This window comes from Eumetopias jubatus, unplaced genomic scaffold (assembly GCF_037043125.1).
Source record: "Eumetopias jubatus isolate StellerSeaLion01/CBP00866 unplaced genomic scaffold, mEumJub1_p1.0 scaffold_14, whole genome shotgun sequence".
Lineage (NCBI taxonomy): Eukaryota > Metazoa > Chordata > Mammalia > Carnivora > Otariidae > Eumetopias > Eumetopias jubatus.
In genome coordinates, this window is record NW_028274820.1 from 573,821 (window position 1) to 597,291 (window position 23,471).

Genomic DNA, 23,471 nt, shown 5'->3' on the forward strand with positions numbered 1-23,471 from the left:
AAGCCATGCTCGCTGAAATGGAAACAGCACGGCTCAGAAGCTGAACTCAAGAACAGTCAGGACCTGTGGGAGCGCCCACAACCAGGGGCGGGTCTGTGGTTCCACATGAGTGTCTTTGTCACCGGTGCAAAGAATAATGAAAAATCGCAACAAAACACACTTTCTAGATGAAATCAGAAGGATTTAGGTCTTCTACTACCTTTTAGGTTCCTCCAGAAAATAGTCCCTCAAGATGACAGCAGGCTAACCGGGAAAGAAAAGACCCCATGGTCCAATTCACATGGGAAATGGGGGTTACCTCACAGGTCGCTGGGTGACAGGCACCTCGGCAGCAAGGGTCACAGTACTGTGTGCCGCGGACACCGCCAGATGTGCACACCGGCCCTCACTCCTTCCTACCTACACACCCGTGGTCATCCAGAAAGAGGACCACTGCCACCTCTTGGCCCTCAGGCTGCAGAGACCCCAACAGTGCTGGCTCTCTCCCAGCACAGGCGCGGCCCACCCCTGCCTTCTGACTGCGCAGCTCCACCCCTGCCAGCAGGGCACGTGTCGGCCACAGCAGCTGACTCACGGCACCTAGAAGGGAAAGTTGGTTCTAACTCTAAGTGTCTGCAGGACAGAGGGGCCCAGACTCAGTGGGGCCCAGCCAGGCACAATTCGGCGACCACAGGGTACACAACGGTCATTCCCAGTGTCAGGAGACACTTAAAAAAAAAAAAAAAAGTTATTTATTTTAGAGAGAACACATACGTGCGTGTGAGCATGGGAGGAGGGGCAGAGGGGAAGAGAGAATCTCAAGCCGACTCCCTGCGCGGAGCCGTACACGCAGCTCGATGCCACAACCCTGAGATCACGACCTGAGCCGAAACCAAGAGCCGGACGGACGGCGCCACCAGGCGGCCCTCAGGGGACACTCTTAATCCTTTCGTCTTGATTGAACGTGTACTTCCTAGTTTTCCTCAATGAACATGTGCCGCTTTGGGAAACCTCATGGTCAAGTGTTCGGTCCACGCTGGGCCGTGATTCCAGAACAAGGCCAGTGGAGAAGACACCAAGCCGTGGGCACAGCCCGGCAGGGCACCCTGGGAAGCTGCTCCAGAGAACACACAGCACCAGCGAGGCTGCTGTGGATGTGTGTGCACGATGCACTCTGTACGCAGCACGGCACCGCCATGCAGACCAACCGTGGGCAGCAGGGAAGTGCGGCGGCACGTGGGGAGACCTGGAGTGCTGGCAGGGGTGTGCGAGAACTGTGCCCGCGCACCTGGGCCGGGAGCCCGTGGCGAGCAGGAAGAGGCGCGACCCAGCGTCCGCCTGCCTTCACACTTCTCCCGAAAGGCCTCTCCGAGGAGAGACGGAGGCAGGGGTCCTGGTGAAGGAGACGGAAGATCCACCGCACCCCCTTTCCCACTGCCACGATCTCTTCAAATATCTGCAGGCAGCATTTCCAAAACGCCAGTAAAAAAAAAAAAAAAAAACACTTGGGGGGAAAAAGGAAGCTCCAAGGCTGGAGAGCTACCATGGAAACGGATCTAAATACGGGCTGCAGCAGCAAAATCCAAGGCGCCCAACCAGACAGAGCGCACGGGGACGAGACGCTGGTGCAGAGAGGCGGTGTGCAGCAGTGACCACTGGACCCGGGTGGGCAGCCGCTAGCCCGCAGCCAGGACGGGCCGCCAGGCCAACTGAGCATGCCGTCCCAGGGCCCCCTCAGCGGAGGTCCTCGCGACGTCCCTGTCATCGAGCACACGCATCCTCAACCTGAACACCACGGCTAGTAACAGCGAGCTCTCCGCCGGTCGTGAAGAGGCCCCACTGACCTGCTGGAGCAGACAGCACAGCTACATGTGTGGGCCCTCATGGGGGGCTGCTCCCCTCCTTCCTGACTCTGACGTGGGGTCTGCTGCTTCTGCCGTCTGAAGAGTTCGGGGCTTGTTTTCCTTGCGGTGCAGCAGGGTTCGCTCTGTTCTTACGAGGGACCCGAGAGAGGGGGTGGGGGTGGGCAAGCAGCCCCGGAGCAAGTCGGGGAGTCAGTAACTGCCACGCCCAGCCCGTGCAGCCCCCCTCCAGCTGGGGCACAGGCAGCGGGTCATGGCGTCAGCAGCACTGCCGTCCGCACCGGGAGGAAACGAGGACCGGGAAGTGCGTTCTCCTGGGAGGACCCGAGCATCTGAAATGACAGCCCTCCTACTGTACTCAGCTTCCCCAGGGACTCCTGGAACACGCTCAAGTGTTTTTAGGTCACAGGCAGTCCTCCCACCCACTTACCGCGGAGCTCGGGCAGCAGCGGAACAGAAGGCTCTCGGGGAGCCTGCCTGCACTGGAGCACCGTGCGCGGAGAAGGACTGGACCCGCTGGGGGACCAGCGCAGACTTGCCTCCCCCGACCCCCACAGGTCCCGGGAGGAGCGCGCCCGTCCCCCCGTGGAGAAGATGCTGCCCAAGCACACGGGGGGCCACTGCTGCGGACCCCTGAAGGGCGCCGGCCGCCTTCCAGCCAACGGCCCCTCGCCGCCCCCCAGGCTCTGCCTGACGGAAGCCACTGCATAGCCCTTGGAGGGGAGAAGCTCCTTCGGACCCCACGATGTGACGGTGCCGCCACAGGAAGCAGCGCCGCTTGCATCATGGGCGACGGAGGAGCGCCCACCCCTCTCTCCCCACAGCCTCCGGTCAGAGGCCCCGGCAGGCTGGCGCTCCCGCCCGCCGCCTGGCCCAGGCCCTGAGTCCAATGACACAGGCACCGCTGGGCACCGCTGGGCACCGCTGGGCGGAAGCAGAGGCCCCACCCTCGGCTCCAGCCAACACTGTCCCTGCACTGCCTCACACAACCCTGCTGAGCCTGGAAGCCCAGAGCACCCCCCACCCCGCCCCCAGTTGCCAGGTGGGAAAACAACGGCCCCAAGGCCAGCGGCTGAGTGACTCAGAGCTGGCACGTGAATGCAGGGTTCTTTACTCCAATCTGTACCCCACATTTCATGCAAGGGGAAAGAAGGCTGCAGTCAGGAAGTGAAAAGCCAAGCAGGAGGGTTGCAGAGGGTGACCAAAAAAGCCCAGGAAACGGGCATAAAACAGGCCTGGAGCCCAGCCCCAGACCCCCGTTCTCGAGTCAAAGGCCCAGGCTGCCCACCTGCCTGCGGGAGGACCTGCACGTCATGTGGTGCGGGGACATGGAGCCAGGCCCAGGAACAACGCCCATGCGTCAAAAGGACGTGCCCACTGGTAGGGGCACTGCGAGTAACAAAACCAGGGAGGGGACACCAGTGAGGACACATGAGCACACACAATCGCACACACAGCTGAGAGAAGCCTCTGCTCCCGGGATGATCTCCATCTGTAACTGCAGAAGCAAGGATGGGAGCAGAATCACGCCCCGGCGGCCACCTCACCAATCACGGTCACAGGCGAGAACAATCAATGGCTGCTAAGGTTCGTGGGCAAAAGTACACAGGGAAACAAGATGCACACTGAGTGTCAACACAGCTCCGACAAGAGACCTACGGCGTGACAAAGGGCACACAGGAACGCCTCAGCGGGGAAGCGCGGCGGCCACGGCCACCACCTCGGCTGGTCACAGGGGCACACCAGCAAAACCACACCGAGGGACATCCCGCCAGGAAAAATGGAGTCTGTGCTCCTGACAAGTGCCAAGGTCCTGAGAGACAAGACGGAGGAACTGTGCCCCGGATGCAGTGATGACTATGGGTCGCCCCCGGGCTGGGATTAGGGACACTACAGGAAGGACAGGTGACATGGGAACCAGGTTCAGAAGAGCTCTCAGCAGCCCCTGGCTACAGAAGACACTCAGCAGCCCCTGGCTACACGGACGCGAGAATTCTTTGTATGATCTTTGCAACATTTTTCTTTGCAGACCTGAGTTATCTACAAACAAGAAGTTTTTTAAGAGAGCACAAACAAAAAGAAGCTGAGAGGAACAAGACAGAGTACATAACGGCCTTGCTCAGCAGATCAAATCCAGGCCTCCACACCTGGCTCCTCGGCTCATGGCCAAGCAGACACGCCGACGCACAGTCATGTGATTCCCAGGGTCCTCACAGCAAGCTTCGAGCACCCAGGCCCTGCTTGAGGCCCCAGCCCTCCATCAGGCAGACGCCCAAACTCTGCCTGTCATACACTGGAGGCGTCCCAGAGGGTTCCACTTCTAGGCACAAGGTGCGTAGTCCACATTACTCCCACCGCCTCGATCTGGCTCGCAAGCCCGAGGCCTGTGTGGAGCAGGGCCCTGGCACGCAGTCCTGGGCTCTGTCCCGCTGGGGCTCATGCTGCCAGGGAGCCCGAGCAACTGACCTCTCAGGGAAATGCCACAGCAGCTTCAGGGCCCGGCTAGGGAGTGTGAAGAACATGGAGTTGCCCCAAAAGGCGACAGGGACAAGCAAAACAGATGCCAGTGTGAAAGGCAGTACTCTGAAAACTCAAGGGGCGCAGAATGTTACTAGGTCACAGCCTTCCTTAGGTGTGCTCAAGTTCAAAGGGTTATTTTTTGACCCGACTTTAAACCTGAATCATTCATGCACTCAGCTGGCACCAAGTGCCAACTATGTGCCAGGCACGTTCCAGGCGCTGGGATGTAGGGTGAACAAGATAAACAGGGCCAAAAGCATTGCCCTAATACCAAATTCAGACAGACTCCACTGAAAAAGAGAACTACAGGCCAATATCGCTGATGAACACGGATGCAAAACTTCTCAATAAAATACTAGCAAACCGAATGTAGCAATACATTAAAAGCATCATTCACCATGATCAAGTGGGACTTATTCCCAGGATGCAAGGGTGGTTCAATAATTTGCAACTCAATCAATGTGATTCATCACATCAGTAAGAGAAAAGATAAAAACCATGATTATTTCAAGGGATGCAGAAAAAGCATTTGACAAAGTATAACATCAATTCACAATAAAGACCCTCAACAAAGTAGGCTTAGAGGGAATAAACCTCAATATAATAAAGGCCTTATATGAAAAACCTACAATATCCTACCCAATGGGAAAAAACTGAGAGCTTTCTCCCTAAGGTCAGGAACAAGATAGGGAAGTCCACTCTCACCATTTTTATTCATCGTAGTACTGGAAGTCCTAGCCACAGCAATCAGACAAGAGAAAGGAATAAAGGGCATCCAAACTGGTAAGGAAGAAATAAAACTCTATTTGCACATGACATGACACTAGATATAGAAAACCCTAAAGGCTCCACCAAAAAGCTACTAGAACTGGCAAATTCAGTAAAGTTGCAGGATACAAAATCACCATACAGAAATCTGTTACATTTCTATGCACTAATAATGAAGCAGCAGAAAGAGAACTTACGACAACAATCCCATTTACAACTGCACCAAAAATAATAAAATACCTAGGAATAAACTTAACCAAGGAGGTGAAAGACCGGCGCTCTGGAGACTATAAAACACTCATGAAAGAAACTGAAGAGGACATCAAAAAATGGGAAGACATTCCATGCTCGTGGGGTTGGAAGAATGAATATTGTTAAAATGTCTACATATCCAAAACAATCTACAGATTTAATGCAATCCCTATCAAAATACCAAGAGTGTTTTTCACAGACCTAGAACAAACAATCCTAAAATTTGTACAGAACCAGAAAAGACCTCCAAATAGCCAAAGAAATCTTGAAAAAGTACAGTTGGTGGCGTCACGATTCTGGACTTCCAGCTCTATTACAAAGCTGTAGTGATCAAAACAGTATGGTACTGGCACAAAAATAGACACATAGATCAATAGAACAGAACAGAGACCCCAGAAATGGACCCACAACTCTATGGTCAACTAATCTTCGACAAAGCAGAAAAGAATATCCAACGGGAAAAAGTCTCTCCAACAAATGGTGTTGGGAAAACTGGATGGCAACATGCACAAGAATGACTGAACCACTTTCTTACACCACATACAAAGATAAACTCAAAAATGGATGAAAGACCTAAATGTGAGACCTAAAACCAGAAAAATCCTAGAAAGAGAGCACCGGCAGTAATGTCTGACGTCGGCTACAGCAACATTCTTCTAGATATGTCTCCGGAGGCAAGGGAAATAAAAGCAAAATAAACTATTGGGGCTTCAATCAAAATAAAAATCTTCTGCACAGCGAAGGGAACAGTCAACAAAATAAAAGGCAGCCGATGGAATGAGAGATGTTTGCAAACATACCTGATAAAGGGTTAGTATCCAAAATCTATATATAAAGGACTTATACAAGTGAACACCCAAAAACCAAGTAATCCTGTTTAAAAATGGGCAGGAGACATGGAACAGACATTTCTCCAAAGAAGACAACCAGATGGCCAACAGACACATGAAAAGATGCGCCACATCACTGATCATCAGGGAAATGCAAATCAAAACCACAATGAGATACCACCTTACACCTGTCAGAATGGCTAAAATGAAAATGACAAGAAATATGGTGAGAATATGGGGAAAAAGGAACCCTTGTGCACTGTTGGTGGGAATGCAAACTGGTGCAGCCATTGTGGAAAACGGTATGGAGGTTCCTCAAAAAGTTAAAAACAGAACTACCATATGATCCAGTAATTCCACTACTGGGTTATTTACCCAGAGAATATGAAAATGCTAATTTGAAAAGATACGTGCACCCCTGGGGCGCCTGGGGGCTCAGTCGGTTAAGCGTCTGCCTTCAGCTCAGGTCAAGATCCCAGCATCCTGGGATCGAGTCCCACAGCAGGCTCCCTGCTCAGCGGGGAGTCTGCTTCTCCCTCTCCCTCTGAGGTTCCCCTGCTTGTGCTCTCTCACTCTCTCCCAAATAAATAAAAAAGATATTAAAAAACAAAACAAAACAGCCACCACCACATTACAATAAAGCCCTGGTAAACAGTCACTCCTGCCCCGGGAATTTGTTCCCCAGATACTCACACACATTGTCCAAGACACACGTGCAGCATCATTTGTGACGGCAGCAGCCCGGAAACAACCTAATCACACTCTAAACAGTGACGCCACAGCCCAAGGGATACTGGGAGGCTGTTGGGAGGAATCTCACTACAGAGTCACCTGGAAAGCTTCTGAAAATCCTGACCCATGGCCTACCCAGGACAATGCAATCAGACTGCTGCGGGGGGGGTGGGGGGGGGGCAGGAATCAGCACTGTAAAGCCCCAGTGATTTCAAGGCCAACCCCGGTTCCACTGCTCCTCTCCAACATTCTCCAACACAGCCAGGCCGGGTCCTTCACTGCAGCATGGGGACCTGACCAGGGCACCGGGGGACACAACAAAGCAGATGCACCAGGACACCCCCCAGCACCCTCGGAGGTGTAACAGGAAGTCCACACACAACACAGTGTACAGAACGGGGGACAGGAGAGAGACTATACATGCAAATATGAAAAATAAAATTTGTATAAGACATAACATTTGCAAAAGAAAGCATGCACAATGGTCCCCTTTAGGGAGAACTCACTTCCACTACACTCTCTTGTAACTTTCAAAAATACCCTAAATTTAACTGCCAATTTACTTCACCGTATAAGAATCAGATAGTGGGAAACTCAACATACCACAGCATGATGTTCTTTCAGGTGAGCTGCATGCCGACATCGGGCCTGAACTCACGACCCCGAGATCGAAATTCACATGCTCCACCAACTGAGCCAGCCAGACGCCCCGGGTTTGTTCTTTTGTTTTTTGGGGTTTTTTTTAAACAAATACATTGTGAGAAAATAAAAGAGAAATAAATGATGTGTGGCTGGAGCCTTACTTGTAGATTTCAACAAATCTTTATTACTATTTAAGTAGGATACAGAAAAAAAACTGGAAGCTTACTTTTTTTTTTTTAAGATTTTATTTATTTATTTGACAGAGAGAGAGAGAGCACAAGCAGGGGGAAGAGTAGAGGCAGAGTGAGAAGCAGGCTCCCCGCCAAGTAGGGAGCCTGACATGGGGCTTGATCCCAAGACCCTGGGATCATGACCTGAGCCAAAGGCAGACACTTAACCAACCGAGCCACGCAGGCGCCCCTAAACACTGGTTTTAAATATTGACGCGAGCACATGGGGGTTCACAGAGCACTGCTCTCCTCTGTATTTAAATTCTACCTAATGCATTTTTTGAAAGATGCATATATGTCTTTTTCAATGAAAAAGAAACAAGCTAGCATACAAAGTTACATTCTCTAACGTTCTAGAAAAACATTTAACTACAAGCAGGTCCTGTTACTTCTAAAAAGCATCTGTCAGATAGTTCTGGTAATAGTTGCTTTTCTCTTAACACAGCGAAGCAAACATATCCAAGTTCAGGCCTCTGAGCACACGAACTCTTGCTTGAGTCCCCATAACCCTGGCCCTAACTCCTAACTGTATGATTTTAAGCAAATCTCTTCCCCTGTAAAAAGCAGCACACTGGGTCCTCCATCTTGAAATACACACTTCCAGGGGGACGAGCTCCCCAGGTTTCCCACACCCCTCCCTCCGACGCACACGCGCACCCCCCGCAGCCCTCCACCCTACAGGCTAGGACGCCAGGTCATTGCTCCCACACACTTTCAGTATTGAATACAGGCAACAGAAGTCACTGTTGTAAGATGTGCAGGCGAACCCCTTCTAAAAACGAAGTCTGTCAGCTATAAATGCATTGCAGAATTAAAAAAACGCAGCTTCTAGAAAGAAAGTAAGTACTCGTAACAGACAACCGAAATCGGATTTCCTGCCTCGGGATCTAGATCACAGCTTGTGGAGGGCTCGGAGGTCCAAAGTTCGTAGAGAAGGGGCAGTTTCAGAGCGAGTGCTCAGAGGGCCAGGCAGCAGCTGCTACCCCAGAGGCCACAGGTCACTGACCCCTGAGCAGGCAAGAGTGCCTCCACAGGGAAGGCGGGCAGACATGCCCACGGTCCTGGCTTCCTGGCCACTGCTCTCCGAGCGCAGGATGACAGCCAACACCCTCGTGTGAGCACAACAGCCTCCTCACGGCACAACGCTCGACAGTGGATGACACGAATTCAGATCAGCAACAGGGAGGCAGGGAGGCTCGGCATACAAGGTTCAGCAAGAAAGAAGCCAGCGTAATACGACCGTGTAAACTCCTATGTGTGCGTGTGTGTACGCTAACACACACACATGTTCACACGCACAGAAGAAACTAGAAAATCTCCCAGAACGTTAACAGGGAACAGCGGGGTGCTCTTATTCTTTAGACACCTGTCTGTATTTTCCAAATAATCTCCCTTGTGCATAACTAGAAAAGAAATGGACGGCTTGTTTTCGTTCAAGAGCAGTAGTACTGTTAACAGCAGCCCGCACCCACGTGAGTGCTCCCTGCGCACCAGGAACCACGCTCCGCCGGCGTGACGCACGGACCTCAGCCAATCCTCTGCATCAGCCGATGCGGTGGGAATCCGGGGTGGCGCTTCGGTATGTCCGCGTGACTCTATCAAGGGGCCTCCTGCCACAGGCACCTGAAAAGGCCAGGACCAACAAGCAAAGGACCCGCTGAGAGACAAACCCAAGAACCCAGCTCTTAGGCAGCAGATGCCCCGGCAGGGAGCAGCACCTTCTGCTCTCCTGGCAGCCTCCCTAGGGCCATCGAGGGCCCAGAACCGAGGGAGAGGTGCTGAGCACCCATCAGGGGCCCCCCTCACACAGGGCAGAGGAGCTCTCGGCCCCAGCACTGAAACACGTGGGAACGGGCAGCGCAAGCGGACGGCGAGATGCGACACGGGCTCGGGGGAGGCCCAGCGACCTGCAGGAGAAGGGCGGGCTGGAGGCGCTGCAAGGCTCTGCTGAGGGGTGGGCGCGGACAGGAGCACTGCGGAGCGAGGCAGTGGGCCCGGGGAGGAGGAGACGAGGACCAAGCCTCTGCGGAGGGTACGACTGGGAAGCCCGAAGCCTCCCCTCCAAACCACGCCGCCCCTGCCCAGGAAGCAGCCATACCCCTCCAGCAGCTGCACACAAAGGCCATGCCACCAAAACCAGAGAAAGCACCAAGCAGCGGCCTGGCACCCTGTGCTCTCCCAGGCCTCCGGGAGGGGGTCAGCACGCCAGCGGTTCCCCGACACCCCATCCTGTGCAGGGGGCGGACAGCCCGGGTATACCCAGCACACACCGCTGCTCAACACCAGCAGCATGGGAGCACCTGCCCCTCGTCCAGCACAGCTCCCAGGGCAAAGACACCACCTCCACGTCATAATGTACTCTCTGCTGCTTCTCCTTTCTCTTTCTTCTCTTTTAAAGAATTCTGTTTGTGACTTACGAAGGCAAAAGCCAGACAAGGCACAACAGCCTCTGGGGATTCAGGCAGACAGGCCGGCACCAGCAAGTGCAGTTATCACCGCGTTACCTACAGCGACACCTTCCGGCCTAGAGGCGGGCTGCAGGAACTCCGACGGCCACGGCGCGGACCGGACCCCAGGCCAGGGAGGAGCGCCCCCCCACCACCACCGTGCAGAACAAGAACCCCAGCATGGAACACAAGAGGGGAGCCCCACCGAGCTCTGACAGGGGCCTGACGGGGCCTCTGATGCTGTTGGCTTCTGTCCCCCTCTCCTTTCACGGTACTAGTGATGCTGAGCAGCAGTTCTGGAAGCGTCCGAGCACCCCAGGAGTCCTCTGAGCCTGTGGCCTGGGACTCGAGGCAGCACCTGGTGGGGGTGTGTGCTGTGGACGACTCCATGCAGATAACGTCCTCAAACGCCACCCTGTGTGCACAGGGAACTCTGTGTGCCCAAACTCCATCTCCTCTCTAAGAAATAAAACTGAGCACTTGAAGCAGTGGGGCGGGCCCCATTCCCCATCTTCCCTGGAAAGGTCCTGACAATGACAGCAGGGCAGGACGCAGAATGAAATTCACAGTGATGGGAAAATTAGACCCAATTCAAGTTTCCCTCAAATATCCCCTCAATGACCCCCAAAATACTAGTACGTGTGGTTTTAATATAAAAATCAGTATATAATTACGTACAAAAGAAAGTGTACCCTGCACCAACTCTGGGGAAGAAAACAGAGCTATGGCTGGCAAGGCCTGGATGGGGGACAGGGTGACTCCAAAGAGGCAAGCAGGACCCTGGCCTACGGAGCCCCGTCTGTCTGGAGACAGGCACGCCACGCTTAAGTACGCCCCATTACCGCACTGCACACAACAAACAGCCGATGACAGACGCACGCAGAGGACACAGAAACCTACACCTGCACTGTCTGACTTCGTTCCCTGGTGTGCAGGCTGAACCTGTTTAGATCCAAGAAGCGTACGTGCGACTCTCCCGGCTGACGGGGCAGGACCACCAGCAGGGGGGTGGCAAACAGGAGTAGCAGCAATCAGCCAGCTCAGGCCCAGACTGCAGGTAAGCCGCTTCTGGATGGGGGGGCGGGGGGGCAGGAGAGGCAGGGCTTCTGTGTGCTCACATACAGAGCCCCCCCGTTACGTCATTCAGTCAGCGGGGCCCCAGAGAGCTACAGTTTATAGGACACACGATCCTGGGCACGGACGGGAGGCATGAGGGTACCACTAAAGGGAGCACCAGTCTCCAGACCCTGCACGACACCGCCCAGCCGCTGCAACGAGACATGGGAGGCACGACTTCCTGCCGTGTTCACAGGAAGCCAGTGACAACCAGAAGGCAAAGAAGGTGCCCGTGCTGGGAAGGGTCAGTCCTGTGGCACCAGATTTCCCGGAACACACCCCGTCACTCTGGACCCACGCTGGCACCAAACACATGCCGCTCGCTCTGATTCTAGCCCAGGACACAACTTGTTGGTTCAAGAATAGAAAAACCAGGTCCCCATGAAACAACAGGCAGCCATTCCTAACCCGGGAACCAAAACCACATCCTCTCTTCGAAGAAGGACTGTAGGAATTCTTTTTTTTTGACAAAGACTTGACTTTTTTTTTTTTTTAAAGATTTTATTTGTTTATTTGAGAGAGAGAGAATGAGAAACAGAGAGTACAAGAGGGAGTGAGAGGGAGAAGCAGACTCCCCGCTGAGCAGGGAGCCCGATGCGGGACTCGATCCCGGGACTCCAGAATCATGACCTGAGCCGAAGGCAGTCGCTTAACCAACTGAGCCACCCAGGCGCCCCAAAGACTTGACTTTTTAATATCATCAAGAAAATAAAAATTTTGTAATAAAAATTATTCCTACTGATGTAAATTCTTTAATGTCATTTTAGGCCTGTTTCCCATGCCCTAGAGGTAGCATCGGGGAGCAGTAAGAAAGCCATGACTTCATGAACAGCAAACATAATTGATGAGAAACGATTTTAAAAATTATGTATACATGTCAAAGTACAGTTATTAGTTTTGTCAGAAAATAATCTCATTGTTGAAAATTCTTGTCACTCTTGGGGCGCCTGGGTGACTCAGCTGATTCAGTGTCTGACTCTTGATCTCAGTTCAGGTCTTGATCTTAAGGTCATGAGTTCAAGCCGTGCACTGGGCTCCATGCTGGGCATAGAGCCTTAAGCCACTCTTCCATTTTTTCAATAATTTGCTCACTTTCCTTTCCTCTTCCATGAGACAAGATAAGACCTTGGATGATAAGCCAATCTCCTCTGTAACGTAATGGGGACATATGACTGTCTCACAAGATCCACTCTCGTGCCGGGAACGGCCAGCCATCCTTTTACCAACGGGTGAAAGATGACCCTGAACTTTGCCGTGAAAGAGAGAAGGCAAGGGGGTCAACGCTCCGAGACGAAGACCGTTTGCTCTTCTCTGCTCCAGCAGGAATTATTTTTAACATGCAAAAAAAAGGGGGGAGCACCTCGGTGACTCACTTAAGCGTCTGCCTTCAGCTCAGGTCATGATCTCAGGGTCCTGGGATCAAGTCTCACATCGGGCTCCTTGCTCGGCGGGGAGCCTGCCGCTCCCCCCTGCTTGTGCTCGCTCTCCCCCCTCCCCACGTCAAATAAATAAATAAAATCTTGAAAAATAATAATAATAAAAAAATGAAAAAAAAATCAGTAAAATAAACTGTATGTTCACTGCAGGAAAATTAGGAAACAGAGTACTGGGGGGGAGAGGACAATGAGACCCAAACCCACCACGTCCTGACAACCACTGCTCGTCACCGATTTCCTGCTGGCCTTCTCCTCTGCAGGCCTACAACCTCAAATGTTTTCAAATTCATCATCACTTTGAAAACTGCAGTGGTCAGACAACATTCCAGGACAAGAGTATCTGCGTACATCAGGGCTCACCCAGAGACAGAACCGGCAGCATACCCGCACACACATTCAGAGACTCACGTCGGCAACAGGCTCACGTAGCCGTGGTGGACAAAGCTGAGCCACTCTAAAATCCACAGGGCAGGCCAGAGGGGCGTGAAGCTGCCATCCACGGCGTGGATTTCTTCTGCTTCGGGGAAGCCCTGGCTCTGCTTTCAGTGCCCTTCAACTGACGGTTAAGACCCACTCGGGTCACCTAGGATGATGACCCTTACCTGAAGCCACCTGGTCGTGGACGCTGAGCACCTCCACCAAACACCCTCACAGCAACACCCAGGGATGGGGCCCGGCCAGGCTGCCACAGAAAATGGACCGTCACAATCCCCACATCGGTCAGCTTTTTTAAAACAGTTTATAAATGTCCATAACCATTCCCCAAATGAAAATGCAGCACTTCTTCCAAAATAGTGCTGAAACAAATAATGCTAGAATAAATAAAACTAAAGTGAGTAACTGTATGCTCAGTCTTCATTCTGATATCTAAATATTTTACACAAAGACCCCTGGAAGAGGGCAGCTACACACAGAAAGAACTCAGAAAACTGCACAGCGTCTCTGGGTCTTTGCAGTCAACTGTCCCCATGTGAGTGTGACGCAACGGGGAGGGCAGGCACTCCTGGGAACTAGCCCGCATGACCCCAAAGCTAACAAAGGGGTGGAAGGTGTTCCCGTCTCAAGCAGCAACAACAGAACATTCTGGAGAAGCCAACAGGGCCATGTTCTAGAACAAGGAGAACTAGCTGTAGAATTAAAGTTGCCCTGGACACACCCCCACAAGTTTAAAAACAAGCTTCTGAAAGATCGTATTGATCCGCAAATAACTACCTTTGAGAACAAAACTCTTTAAAGGAAGAAAACAAAACCCAGAGATGCAGCTACATAGCATCCACAATGGCAGGCATCCAATAAAAAATTACCAAATATGGGTCTTCTGGGTTGCTCAGTGGGGTTAAGTGTCTGACTCTTGATTTGAGTTCAGGTTGTGATCCCGGGGTCCTGAGATCAAGCCCCGAGTCAGGCTCCTCGCTCAGCACAGAGTCTGCTTGAGATTCTCTCTGTCCCTCTCCCCCTACTTGCACACGCACACACTGGCTCACTCTCAAGTTAAATAAAATCTTTAAAAAAAAAAAAATTACCAGATATGTAAAGGAGGGAAATGTGACCCAAAATCAGGAGAAAACAGCCAACAAAACAAAACATTACAGAAATGATGGAACTGGCAGATCAAGACTTTAAACAGCTATTATAAACATATTAAACAACTTCAAGGGAAAGGATGAAGATAGAGATCAAAGCCATAGAAGAGAACCAACAGGAAATGCAAAGCCAAAATTTCCATTATATGAAATAAAATCATACTGAGGAGTTTAACTGAGGATTGGACACTAAAGGAGAAAAGATAATAAAGATGACGACAGGGCAATAAAAACTGCTCCAAAGAAGGCACAAAGAGAGTCTTAAAAAGGGGTACACACAACAGGGGCAGAACAAAGCCCAGAAACCCCAGCGGTACATACTTGGAGAACACCACCCCGAAACCGGTGGTAACCAGATCGCTGAAACTAATCATAAATACCTTACAAGCACCCGGGGGACCCATAAAGGGGAACAAAGAACATTCACTTCTTATCAGAAGACAACAGAATTCTTTAAGGTGTTGAAAAAGAAGCGTCAGCCTAGAATTCTAGAGACAGCAAACACATTCTCAGAAACGAGGATCAAATAAACATTTTCAGACAACCGAAAGCTGAAAGAACGCCTCAGAAGCAGACCCACACTACACTACAGGAAACGTCGGAAAAACTTCTTTGGGCTGAAAGAAACTGTCGGATCTCTGCCTTCTGCCCAAGAGCCGGCCCACACCCAGGCCCCCGACCCTACTCTGCCCCTTCCTGCCCCGAGCTCCATATCCACGCCCTGCTCTTCGGCACCGGCCGACTCGTGCACCCGACACCGCGGTCTCTGAGCCCCTCGGTCCAGCCTGGCCTCTCGCCTCTGCACTTCTGCCTCACATCAGCTTCACAAAATGTAGCCCCCCTCCACTCTGCGTGTTATGTCGCTGCAGGCTGTCAGCTTTGCTGCGCCGTCCAGGAACCAGAGAAACACGAGAAGGGGTCAGTCAGAGACAGTGCGCAGAGAAGGAAGACCCACAGGGAAGTTAAGACGGGGACAACGGCGGGCGCAGTCCTACCCGAGACGGAAGACGGTGGACTGTGCTAGAACGGAGCAGGCCGGGAGCATCAGGCTGCCTTTCAGAGCCCGCCACGGCACCCGCACAGGGAGCGAGCAGGATACCTGCGCGCCCACGCGGGGCAGTGAAGGACCGGCAACCAGGGTGCCGCGCCAGCCGCACGGCCTTGGGCCCAGTGACAGCGGCAGCAGCCTGAGGCAGGTGCCGGTGCTCTCACCTCCACTTTACGAAGGACAAAACCAAGCCACAGGTAACACTGCGTGGCAGGTAATCCATTTACTAAGGGGCAGTCTCCAAGGGGACTCTGGGCCCACGGTCACCCATCCCACCGACAGGACTGGAGGCCCCAGCAGTGCTCTAGCGAGAAAGGACAGAGCCGAAACCCCGAGCCACAGCCGCCACACAGGCAGGCGGGTCTCAGGGAAGGCCTCTGGGCGCCCAGGGCTCTAACTGTGGCTCTGAACTGGCCGTACGACAGGCAGCTTACTACCTTGCCTTAGAGGGAGGAAAAGACAGCAGCCAACTGACCTCCCGTCCCGTGTGACCAAAGCACCGTAACGTGGTTTACAAACATAAATGCAGACACAGAGTCGGAGTGGTACCACGTGAGAACCACTAATGGACCAACCCAACCACCAGCTGCCAAGCAAGAAAGGAACTGCAAAGTAGAAATTCTTACTTGGGAAGACCTGGGGGTTCCTTCGGAAGTTCGGCGGCACCCGCCTGAGCTCCCGGAGGCTCTGCCTCCCCCGAGCTGGGGACCACCTCCGGCCCGGCACCCCGTGGGCCCGGTGGTCCCTGAGGCCCGCCCGAGTCTGCGCCGGGGCCGACCTCCACCTCCTGTCCCGGGGCTGGGACTGGCTCTTGCTCGGCGGCAGCCGCCACAGCCTCCTCTGCCTCCTTCCTCCTGGCCTTCTCCTCCAGCTCCTTCCTCCTCTTCTCGTCGTCCTGACGGGCCATGTGGTCAAAGGCTGTGAATACCTAAAATCAAACAGCAATCCAGCAATGAGTTCGGCTGCCCAGTACTAGCCCACACGTGCCGCAGCTCAGAAGAGAATGACAAAACAGGAGACCACAACGCGTTCCCACTAGCACAACGCAAACACACTTCAGCTTCACCTGCAGCTGCTCCCAAGCAATCTTTAACAGGCGTTCCAGTATCAGCAGAAGTGAACCCCTGTAAGCCATGATACCTACATGCCCACGAGCCCAACTCCGGGGACCAAAGGACGCGTCACTATGTGGTCTCTCTGTCCTCCTTTTATTCACAGCGCCCAGTAAGACTCGTGTGCCACGGAAAGAACACACCGTCCTGGTACCAAGAGCTGTAAAGGTGCCAACAATTCAGGCTCAAGATGAGAATCGAGTTGAACCCACAAAGCATGGAGAACCAGGCTGCTGCTGTCTCCCCACACTGCACAGGTGCAGGGGACATGTGGCTCTCAGAAACCTGGCAACGGGGGCGCCTGGGGAGGCTCCGTCAGTTAACCGTCTGCCTTCGGCTCAGGTCATGATCCCAGGGTCCTGGGATCGAGTCCCGCATCAGGCTCCCTGCTCAGCAGGGAGTCTGCTTCTCCCTCTGCCTCTCCCCTGCTAATGCGCTCTCTCTCTCTGACAAATAAATAAATATGTAATCTTTAAAAAAAGAAAGAGAACTTGGCAATCAATTCCACAAACAACCATGTGCCTACAGCGGGCAAGGAACACAAAAAATCCAAACGACAGCTCCCACCCTCGAAGAACTCGACATTGTGGTGTGAGGACCAGCCCTTACCCTTTCCTGAGACACAGTGACATCCATACAAGCGCTGGGACTCTCCACTCACAAAGGACACTGGAAGCATGGCGTTTTGTGTGCACCTTTCACGGACACAGACCCACTCGCGGCAGTGCCAACAGGAAGGGCGTGAGGAGCAGCTGTGGTCCCTCACGATGAGCATACAGATGCACACTCCAGTCCCGGAAATCTAAGAAAGTTCCTTGGGAGGAAGGGGCTCTGCAGCAGACCATGAAGAAAGGCGCATGTTCCCCAGAAGACTACCGGAGGAAATGCCGCAGCTCTGAGACGTGGGGCCATCTACGGTAGCTGGAGGCAGGAAGGCTGGGAGAGCCTCCTTGGGGGGCTGGGGGGGGACAAGTGTTACACCCCATCTAGCAACCTTGCTCCCTGCTATGTCCCCAAAGGAGTTGAAAACACATCCATACAGAAACGTGCTCACGGGTGTTACAGCAGCGTCATTCATAAATGCCCCAGGTCGGTAGCAACCAAGGTGTCTGTCTGTGGGTGAACGGTCCATCCAGACAAGGGAATATTTATCACTCTCTGCTAAAATGGAATGAGCTATCACGCCGTGAAAAGACCTGGAGGAAACTGAAATCATGTTACTAAGTCAAAGAAGCCAATCAAAAAAGTCTATACGTATTCTGCATGACTCCAGTTCTAGGACATTCTGGAAAAGGTGAAACGACGGAGATGGTAAAGATCCACGGTGGCCAGGGTGGGGTGGGGGGAAGGAATGCGTAAGTGGAGCACGGGAGACTTTTTCAGCAGTGGAACATACTCTGTGTGGTGCATACCTGTCGTCATATGTTTGTCCAAACCGCAGAAAATGCGCATCACTAAGAGAGAACGCTAAAGCCAACCAGGGCTTGGGTGTTCCGGGGTGGAAGGTGCGCGGTTTCATGGACTGTAGCAAAGGCCCCCTCTGGTGGAGACAGAAGGTGCTCGGGAACTCTGTACCTGCCCCTCCGTTGTGCCCTGAACCTAAAACTGCTCTAAAAAAACGGTGACAGGTGGGTAGGAGCCCCGTTCCAAGAGGCTAGAATGCACACATCTATCAAATAGTCCCATTCCCTGCACAGAGCAGGAAGACAAAACAAAAGGTCACGAACTACTGAACTACGCCAAATGCTATCATGTTCTCTCAAAACCTTCAGGAAGATGCTGTGAGCGAGGCAGCACTGATGTTTCAAAGATGAAGAAAAACTAAGCCCAGAGAAGCTAAGGAACCGCCGGAGGTCCCGCCGGCCAAAGAGGAATACAAGAAGTCATCCAAGTGGCACTCCACAGAAAGGCCACACACGCAGAGGAAGACCCATGTGATGCTAAGGCGGAAACCAGGCATTGATCCCAGACCCGTGTCTACTCCCTCCGGGAACCTGAGCCCCGGACACGACACCTCCCAGCCCCGTGTTTATAGCACCTGACTGCACCCGCAGAGCCACTCATCCTAACTCTGTCCCCTCAGCCCCGGGAGCTCCCTGGACGCAGGGCCCGACGCTCCACGGCATCTGCCGACTCTGCCCCCCTCCACCCTCCTCTATCCTCTAACCTGCCGCCTGCTTTGCCTCTCCCGTGGCTCCACGCTCTGCAACCACAGCTCTGTGGGGCTGACAGAGATGTCTGTGACCTCCGGTCGACCTTCTCTGCTGACACAGAGGACTCTCCCAGCAGGTTCAATGAGGCCCAGATGGAGCCATCTTTCCTGATTCTTGGGCAACAGGCCTCACTAAGCAGGCTTCTCAAACCGGACCCAGGACGAGCACAGGGTATCAAACAGAGAACAACAGCTCCCCGGGACTCGCCCTCAGCTGCCCAACAAAACATCCGGGGCACGTCTGCTCTCTTAAAGGTCCTCAGGCACCGCAGACTGCGGAGAACCAACTCCAGAAACGCTGGAAAGCGGCCCCGGGGCTTCTGTGCACCCTTCTGCCCTGCCCACTCCCTCCAACCCCAGCCGCGCATGCAGCCCCCTGCTTCTCCCATCCCTCCACTGGATCATCCCCTAGGTGCTGCCCTCCACGGTCAGCTCTTCTTCCCCTGAAACCACTCTGGTTCCTCATCTCCCACAGCACCCTGTCCCATGGTTCCAACAGCCCACGAGCAGGGACTTCCGTCTGCTTTTCTAACTTGTCTAACACTAAGCTTCTCCCCCTCAACTCGGGGCACAGTTCAGTGACATTATCATTATTTCAGTCACCCAGGTTTGAAACCACAGGTCATCTCCGACTCATGCCTTCGTTAAACTGGTCACCAAGCCTGAGACATAACAGCCATTTCATACACTGTGACCAGATCATCTGTAAAACAAGGGCAAAGACCAACCTTTCAGGTTCGTGGGATTAAATACAGTAACACCTGAGGTGGCAACTAGTACATACTAGGTGCTCAGTAACCTTCTTTCTGCTTCTCCACATCTTTCCTGCAAGCTACTGATGTTCTCCCACCCTGCTATGGACGAAATAATAGGGCGGAAAGATCCGGAATCCTAAAGATGAGGTTCTGCGTTCCAGCTCCGTGAGCAGTTTGGTGAAATCACCTAACCCTGCTGAAAAGGCACTTCATCTGCCACAGAAGGCTGGACCATATCTATTTCACCGGGACCTCCCTAAGGGCCTTTGAGAAGCCCTCCGACACTTTGCGACCACTGGGATGGCACTCGGCCGCTGAAGCACCGGAACGGAGCCTATCATCTCTGGTGGTCCCTCCAACACCCCGAGCTTCTGCGTCTCCACACACAAGCACTGAGGAACGTGACACCCGACCAACCGCAGCTTGCGGCAAGACCTCAGGAGACACCATCGGCTAGCGCCCAACAAACTATAAAGCGCTACGGAGCTGTGCGAGGTGCCACCAGCAGTTCTATCTTCTCAGGTTCCTACCGACAGGCTCAACCCCACCTGCCCCGCAAGACGTTTCTGTGACTTCCAAACCACCGCTTCTACCCCGTTCCCTGGCCGGCCCTGCGCGGTTCCGTCACCGTGTCGGGACCACGCGCGGCGACCACGTCCCAAGAAGAGACTCGTCCCCGAGCAGGCTCATCGCCGGTGCTCGGCCGATGCGTGCGGCGGCTGACGACGCACACACCGTCGGTAAACACCTGCTCGCTGCACCCTGCCCGCTCCCCCGTCCCCAGCGCGGAGGCAGCGCGCCCCGCGGGGACGGCTGTGACCTGGCCTCGCACCCACGGCCGGACCCCTGACCTCCCCGCCCGCCCACGGGCTCCCGCCCACACCCGAGCGCCCCGCGCGCCGGCCGCTCCCGCTCCCGCAGGCCAGGAACTCCAGCGGCGCCACGGCGAGCTCGCGGGCGCGGCCGCGGGAGGCGGGGCCGGGGGAGCGTCGGAGGGGGAAACTGAGGCCGGGAGAGGAGGGCTCCCCCTGCCCTGCACCCCGAGCCCGGGGCCGCCCGCCCGCCGCGCGCTACCTGCAGCACCAGGGCCTGCGCCGCCCCGGGCGGGAAGCCCATGCGGTCGGACGGGTGGCGCAGCAGGCGGTAGAAGTCGGTCTTGCGGTAGAGGAAGCCGAAGAGCACGCGCAGGAAGTCCTGGACGTTGCCCACGTGCTGCAGGATGCCCAGCAGGGCCTGGTCGTACAGCTCGGCCGCCCCGGGCTCCATGGCGTCGCCGGCCGCAGAGGCGCTGCTCACTGCGGGCGCGGCCCGGACGCCGGCCCACGGCCACTTCCGGCACGCTGCGGTAACGGCTCCGCCGCCAGCGCAACTTCCGGTCCGCGCCCGCCCGGCCGCCGCCCGTCGGGCCCGGCCGGGAGGCACCGGGGCGCCCGTGCCGCGAGCCCCGCCCCCGCCCCGCGCCGGCTTTCCCGGGCAGCCTCGCGGAGAACCCCACGCCAGCCCCTAAGTGGCTCCTAGGCGCGAGAAGGCCCGGGACGGCGGGACCGAGAGCGCCCAGCAACCATGTTGCAAACGGGCGGAAGGGGCGGCTCGGGCCGCGTCACGGGAGCCCCGGTGTTGTCACGTGGTGGGAGGAGCTCCGCCCCTTTCTGGGTAGAGAGCCGGTCTTGGGGGCCCGGGGGCCCGGGTCCCCGCAGCGGGCGGTGTGTGTCCGGTTCACGGCGCCGGGAGTGAATGCACGGTGACGAGGGCACGAATACTCAGCGGAAAGAGCTCGGCGCAGAGTGGAGACTCTGCCGTGCCATCGTCGTGAGCTACACACCTGTACGCGTGGGTAGCGTGCTCTGGCGTGTGCGTCGTCTGCCTACATGACGCACGGCGCACGTGATAGCCTCGGTGTCCGCCCAGGTGCAAACGGAACGCCCGTTCAGACACCGAGTGAACACATGCCAAAGATGCCGTTCAACGAGGCTGAATTAATGAAGGAAGCAGTGACATAGCAGGACTGGGTCCGAGAGCATTTGGAGGAACTGGGTATTTATACACACTTGGACAAACAGTAAGATTGTTAGGTTGTACAAAGCTGGCTGGTGTCCTACAAAATGATAAAACTGTACGTTAACTTCTCTAGTGGATAGAAATGCTTTGCATCTCGACTGGACTAGGATCTACCAATGAACAGGTATCTTCATAACCTAGGGGCTCTAATTAATTGTAAATAAAGTCAGAACCAGATGAATTGCCGTAGGGCAGTGGTTCTGAAACTTCTTGGAGTCATTTTCACTTTAACATTTATTGAAGACTGCGAAGACCTTTTATGTGGGTCGTTCTTATAGTTACCATATCAGATATTAAAACTGACAAAATGTTTACATACTTATTCATTTTTAAATAACCATGAAAAGCACATTACATATTAACATTTTTATGAAGGAATAATGTTCTTCAAAGCAATTAAGATTGGGGCGCCTGGGTGGCTCAGTTGGTTAAGCGACTGCCTTCGGCTCGGGTCATGATCCTGGAGTCCCGGGATCGAGTCCCACATCGGGCTCCCTGCTCAGCAGGGAATCTGCTTCTCCCTCTGACCCTCTTCCCTCTCGTGCTCTCTATCTCTCATTCTCTCTCTCTCAAATAAATAAAATCTTTAAAAAAAAAAAACAAAGCAATTAAGATTACTGAGAAGAGTAGCATAGTTTTACACTTCTGCAAATCCCTTTAATGTTGGGCTTCATTGAAGATAGCAAGATTCTCGCATCTTTTGCGTTCACTGCATTGCAATATGTTGTTTTGATGGAAATGCATGAAGAAACCCCATCTTAAACAGATTGTAGTTGGAAATGAGAGGAGTATTTGCATTGTCTTTTCAAATAAAAGCATTATTTTTTGTAACCAAAGTTGAACAGGTGGTAGTTTCTTAAGAGCTGTAATATGGAACCTGAAACATCAATCAGTGTTTCATAATTGTAACATTAATACCCATTGGTCTGTCCTGACTTTGAATGGATCTTTCACAGGCATGATTTTGTAACACCAGACTGGAATGCAGAATGTAGCAAAACAAATCGCATCACAAATGTGTGAAGCAGCCTCACTGAAGGGTCTGGGAGATAAAAGCCTGACCTAAGTACGTCTGGAAATGAACGGAGTCTAAGACTAAAGGCAAAAGAAGCTAAAAAGAGATGCTTCATCCTAAAGTTGTTTCCCGTGGGGGTGTGGGCTATCATCTGTGAAAATACTACCCACATACAAGGGAGGTGAGCAATCAAGCAAGTTGTGCGGGTGGTGGAATGAGGCTTCTCACTACTGGCATGGGAGCTTACTTACAGAGAAGCCAGGGAGGAGTCCAGTATGATTCCGTGCGGCGATGAATTAGAGCTGGAAGCATCAGCATGAACCTAAGTTAAGCTTCCTCTAGCTACAGATGGCTATGTGTATAGATATTTATAGAAATGGGCACATACATACGTGTGTCAGTTTACACACATATATTTCAGTGCTCTCCCGGCTGAGAGAGCCCAAGAGCAGCAATGCCCCAGCAGCAAAGTGCACACGGAGTGCCAGATCCTGGGTTTGAATCCCATCTCCAACTGAAGGGCCAGGACTTCTTGGAGAAATGGCCGATTCTCGGACTGGGACAGAAAATATACAAGCTGAACCTGGACCAACTTGATAGTAGCACCAAGGAGCAAGGAAAAAAGGAAAAACATTCCATGATGGGAGTATGACAAAGGGACATAGGAGCCAACAGAGAGAGCTCCCAATGGCCCAAGCTGGAACAATCTGAGCAACACAATGAAGTAGTATCATATTAGAACCCAAACTACAAAATGAATATCCATGGGTCCATACAGTACATATCATACTGAAGGAATAAACATACGGAGGGAAATAGACTATTTTCCTGTTGAGAAGAATTCCAAGTAATTTATGTAAGTACTCTGCCCTCC

General features: G+C 53.4%; 1 protein-coding gene across 3 annotated transcripts in view; it reads right to left on the bottom strand.

Moving 5' to 3' along the window:
- NUDCD3 (NudC domain containing 3) overlaps window positions 1-20,891 on the bottom strand; it is a 58,092-nt gene extending 37,201 nt beyond the window's left edge. For 2 of the 3 annotated variants that reach the window (XR_003607775.2, XM_028095396.2), the window contains exons 1-2: window positions 20,599-20,875; window positions 16,072-16,373 (exon numbers count right to left, since the gene is read on the bottom strand). Coding sequence is in view for 2 of the 3 variants with exons in the window: in XM_028095396.2 (XP_027951197.1) it covers window positions 16,072-16,373; window positions 20,599-20,790 (494 nt within the window). In the remaining variant the exon portion in view is untranslated. Of the gene's footprint in view, window positions 1-16,071; window positions 16,374-20,598 lie in introns of all 3 variants that reach the window. The other variant, XM_028095395.2, reaches the window with a different exon arrangement.
- Window positions 20,892-23,471: the final 2,580 nt, after the last annotated feature.